This window comes from Toxorhynchites rutilus, chromosome 3, assembly GCF_029784135.1.
Source record: "Toxorhynchites rutilus septentrionalis strain SRP chromosome 3, ASM2978413v1, whole genome shotgun sequence".
NCBI classification, from domain to species: Eukaryota; Metazoa; Arthropoda; class Insecta; order Diptera; family Culicidae; genus Toxorhynchites; species Toxorhynchites rutilus.
In genome coordinates this window covers 291,009,506-291,014,278 of record NC_073746.1, presented here as the reverse complement: position 1 = coordinate 291,014,278, position 4,773 = coordinate 291,009,506, and the positions used below count along the sequence as shown (strand labels likewise).

Sequence of the window (4,773 nt, the reverse complement as noted above, 5' to 3'; positions counted from 1 at the left end):
GAGCTGCAGTCGTTGTGCCCCCCGAGGCGTTTGTTTTCCAAATATGCAAAAGCCTGCGCCGTACTGCGCAAAGTTTTCGGTCTTGACGAAACACGAGCCTCCACTTACCCCTCGTTCTGCCGCTCTGGGTTTCAAGATCCAAAGTCCTATCTGAAGAAGAACCTCACGGCAAACGGCACTAGCAGCAGCAGCAGCATTCGTACATTCACTACATTTGGATCCCCACAAAGCGCCACCCCAATTACGATGCACAAGAGAGAAAGATGCGCATGAGATAATCGCAGCTCAACATTCGACGGGGGGCACTTCTGGGGGTCACCTGGGAGGTGAAGTAGCACAAGACGAATAGTTTGCTGTATTATGTGTGGCGGAGAAAGAGGAAAAAAGTGCTAGTTGTTCGGGAGAGTAGCGCGTCTCACAGGTTCGGCGCAAAAAAAAATCAACCATCGTTCCTTGGCTGCATGGTATAAAGACAGCTTTTTGGCCAACGAAAGACACACTCGGTCACAACACTCGTCTCAGTAAACATCTAAATTCTCTTACCCTGTTTTTTAAGTATAATGAACAATTTTGCCGTGGTAAGTAGAATAATGGTCGGCGGTTTGTGAAGAACTTTTTCATTGTGAAGCCTTGAAGTTGCCTGGAATAAACATACAAGACCCAAAGTGCCCAAAAAATACAGAATAATGTGGATTTACTAGTAGTGATTAAACTAATGGCGTTGTGCCACTTGGTTGAGTGGAAATATTTGCCGACATGAAAAGTGAAAGTGATATTCCAAGCTGCTTCAGAGCTGTTGAATTCAAGTGCCCAAGGATTATGTACTTACATTCGTGTGGTGTTTTTTATTTTCAGTTTTTGACCTTTGCCCTGGCCGCGGTTGCCGTGGCTGAACCGCCATCCGGATACAATTACAACCGTCCATCCGGAGGACATCGTGGTGGATACTCCGGAGGTGGCGGCTATGTGAGCAGCTTCAGCAGTGGCGGAAGCTTCTCCAGCGGCGGCGGTGGTCATTCTAGTGGTGGTAGCTTGCAATCTGTTTCAATCGGACACCAGACTTCTGAGGGTCTGCATGTTGACGGACAATTGTTGAACGAAATTCGCCAAATTTTGCTTCGTGAGGAAAGTCAATCCTCTTCCTCTCATGGATTTGGAGGTAGCGCTCCAAGTGGATCGTACGGTGCTCCAGCTCCAGTTTACGGAGTTCCTCATGGAGGATCTGGCGGTCGTGTCGTTGGAATTGACCTGGAAGGAGTGAGACAAGCTATCCAGGTTGCTCAATACCTGCAAACTTCCTCCTCTGGTGGATTGTACCATGGATCAGCACCATCTGGATCATACGGAGTTCCACAAGTGCCATCCGGTTCTTACGGTGCACCATCCCGTCCTTCCGGCAGCTATGGCGTCCCATACTAAGAATTGAAGTATGATTCTACTGGTTTTCGAGAGTGTTAGCAAACAATCCTTAATTTGAAAACCTGAACCGGCCAACGAAACACGGAATATGCGACAAAGTCTAACGAGCATAGCGAAACGATATTGTCAGAGACAAGACTTAGAACATGCCACCACCATTACAAAGAACAAAAACACGCACATCCTGCTATCACTATACTTTCAAACGGGTCTAAGCGAGCAGGGTTTTCCACGAGTGTCCTTCTCCCCCTTATATACGGTCTATCCCGCTATATGAGGTCACCCATCTACGGCCTATCTGGAGTTGGACAGTCGGCGGATACACTGAGAAGCAACAAACGATGCTGTAGTCTGATGGCTTCTATAAACAATCCAGTAACGAACCCCAAACAACATCATTAGCAAGCATCTTTATATACACACTCAAGCGGCTACAGCACCGTTTGTTCGAGCGAGAGAGATGTCACGAGAACAACTTTTGTTATTATTCGTTATTTACATCGTGTACATACTGGAAATGTTTTTATCTCTCTTTAATCTAGTTATTTTGTTATAGTTGTTTTTGTAACGAGAAAGTGAAACTGTAACCGAGAAAACAAAAAACAAAAAAATATAAAAAAATAGAAAAATTTGTCACCGTTAAATATCTTGTTCTTTTATTTCATCCTGTGGGGTTTACTTGTGGCTTCCGTTTGCCCTTCAATCGATGATGATGATGCCTTTAACTTACTAATTGATCTCTCATTGTCTGGTTGTACTAACAGCAACCATGACAACAGTCGAGAGTCTTGAAAGATATTCATGCAAGTTTAGATAATAAAACAACGAATTCATCAAAATGTTATCAATCTCAAAGGAACAAAAATGTCGACTTTAGATCATCAAATTTAAAAAAATAGATAGGATTTGAACAACATAACACATTCTGACTTTTATAATCAATCAGAGTCTCTAGGATATATGTGTGAAAATAATTCATACAACTTTAAACAATAGAGAAATTACAGAATACTGAATTTCTGTATTGCATATTTACATTTGTTTTGATCGAAAGCCTGTTTGGTTTCAATCGCATTTTTCTCGCAACTAATATTCTGAGAATGGTTGAAATACTCCATTCCAGAATTTGCATAATATGTATTAATTTATGCGTTGTTACTATGAAAAATGAACACGAATACGAATTTAGAGTTTGAGCACTTACCACTTCCATTTTTTTATGAAAAATGCTAATGCGAAAATATGTCGCGATTGAACATGTACATTAGAGTGCCAATGAAAATGGCCATCTTGAATTTTCAAAGCGAACTTGATTAAAAATGACCGCTGATCTCAATGTTTCGAGCTCGCCAATGCAGTATGTGCTCAAACGTGATCTGGGATACCTAGTTTTGAGGCTCATGGAGTTTCTGTAGCTCGAAGGTTTGAAAGGCAACTCGCCTACTATCACAGCAAGGTTGTCAATACTTTGTCTTTTCGTATGAAAAGTTTGTCTCACAATGTCCAAAACATCAGATTTTGGGCATATAGTTCGCGTAACATCCCCCATATGCTGTAAATGAACAACATATTATTAGGTTAGGGAAAAAGAAATGCATTATTTGGTGATCGATATATCGTATAGAGTCGATCAAACAATTTCAAGTTTATGCTCGTTGTCAAGGTGACATTTCACAATAAAAAAATATATTTTGCTTTTTTCCGTTTGTTCCATTCAGTTGTGACTTACGGGGTGTGAACAATGGAAGTCAACAAAGAAAAAATCCAGTACATTTTAAAGTTTCTGTGTGATAAAGGCGAAAATCCAAGCATAGCCGCAGAAATCGTGTATGGTGTTTATGGTGCCGATACTGTAACAGCTTATTACGTGCAATTTTAGTTTCCATAATCGACCATAAAACAGTTTTAAACTATTTGCGCAAAATTCAGATCTCTACTATCAAATACTAGATCGTTTGAAGCTAGCACATGACCAGAAATGCCCAGAATTGGCTTACGAAGAGTTGTTGTGTTCCATCAGGACAATGCAAGGCCACACACGTCTGTAGTGACTCGCCAGCAACTCTGGGAGCTTGGTTGGGAAGTTTTAATGTATCCACCATATAGTCCGGATCTAGCATCAAGTGATTATCATCTTTTCTCACATTGCAAAATTTCCTAAGTAATAAGAAATTGAGATCAAGAGAAGATCGTGAAATCGATTACTAGAGTTTTTCGTCACTTCGGACTTCTATGAGAGAGTCATTATGAATCTACCTTCAAAATTGTATAAAATTATACAACAAAACGGTACATATTTGACCCAAATCGGACAATCCCAAACATCTTGAATAAAGTTTTGAATTTCACCCAAAAATTATGGATTTTTTCCCCAACCTAAGATTACCACTCAATAACCAGTAAAATCAGAATATCTTATGAAAAATTATAGAAGTTTGAATTTGTACGAGGAAATATTGGACACGATGTGATTAATTGGCGATATGTTTTTGACTACCAGTGTGTAGAAGGGACCGAAACTGTGTATCCTGAGCTAGTATCTGAACGAAGAGTTGGAATCTGGAATCCACACTGAACATTTCAAATCTGGATGCTGAATTTGATATTTGAAATACGGAAGCTACAATTTACAATTGACAAGTTTAAAAAATCATGCCAAAAATTTTCATTGCCCGTCGAATCCGCCAGCATGAACGGAAGTAAACAAAAGTTCTCATTACTTCTCATTACAACCACATGTTACAAATAATAAGTCTAGTCCAGTAAAAGTAATTCATCGAATTTTAGAACACAAAAAAGGACAAAAAGGGTAAGGAATTCGATCTTTGTTTTGTGACAAAATGAGAGGCAGTTGCGAAGAAGTATATATGAGGAATATTCTTTTTCTCTTTAAGAAATCACACTTTTCTAAAGCCATGGTAGTGAATTTAGGTTCATTTCTCATAAAGTCGTCGACCTATTATCATCGTTTTGACGATTTTATTGACTTCAAATTGGACCCGTAACCAATATAATTTCACAAATGAACACTTCAGATCTAGCTTCTGCTGCGGGAAACATATGTAATAAATAATCAAAACCAACAATAAATGAGTGCTTCATGCATAATCATCACTGCCAACTAATTGTATTATTAATGTCTCAAGAGCGATTTTTACGCGCATGATTTATGTTCATATCAAATGGTTATTAACCGTGGGAATATTGTTAATAAAAAGAGTTAGTGTTAAGTTAACGTGTGGAACATCGACAAGCTGTTTGCAAGCAGAATCGTTTTGAAATAATTCCTCTGTAAAACAAAGGAATTGCATAAAATTGAGATAGTATTTTGTTTGTACTGTTCAGTACAATTAG

The 4,773-nt window shown here is 39.2% G+C and overlaps 1 protein-coding gene across 1 annotated transcript; it reads left to right on the top strand.

Moving 5' to 3' along the window:
- The first annotated feature begins 424 nt into the window (after window positions 1-424).
- On the top strand, window positions 425-2,063 carry LOC129774940 (keratin, type I cytoskeletal 10). Its single transcript, XM_055779041.1, has 2 exons — window positions 425-578; window positions 856-2,063. The coding sequence occupies exons 1-2, from the start codon at window positions 561-563 to the stop codon at window positions 1,417-1,419; spliced, it is 582 nt and encodes a 193-aa protein (XP_055635016.1). The 5' UTR covers window positions 425-560; the 3' UTR covers window positions 1,420-2,063.
- The last annotated feature ends 2,710 nt before the right edge of the window (window positions 2,064-4,773 follow it).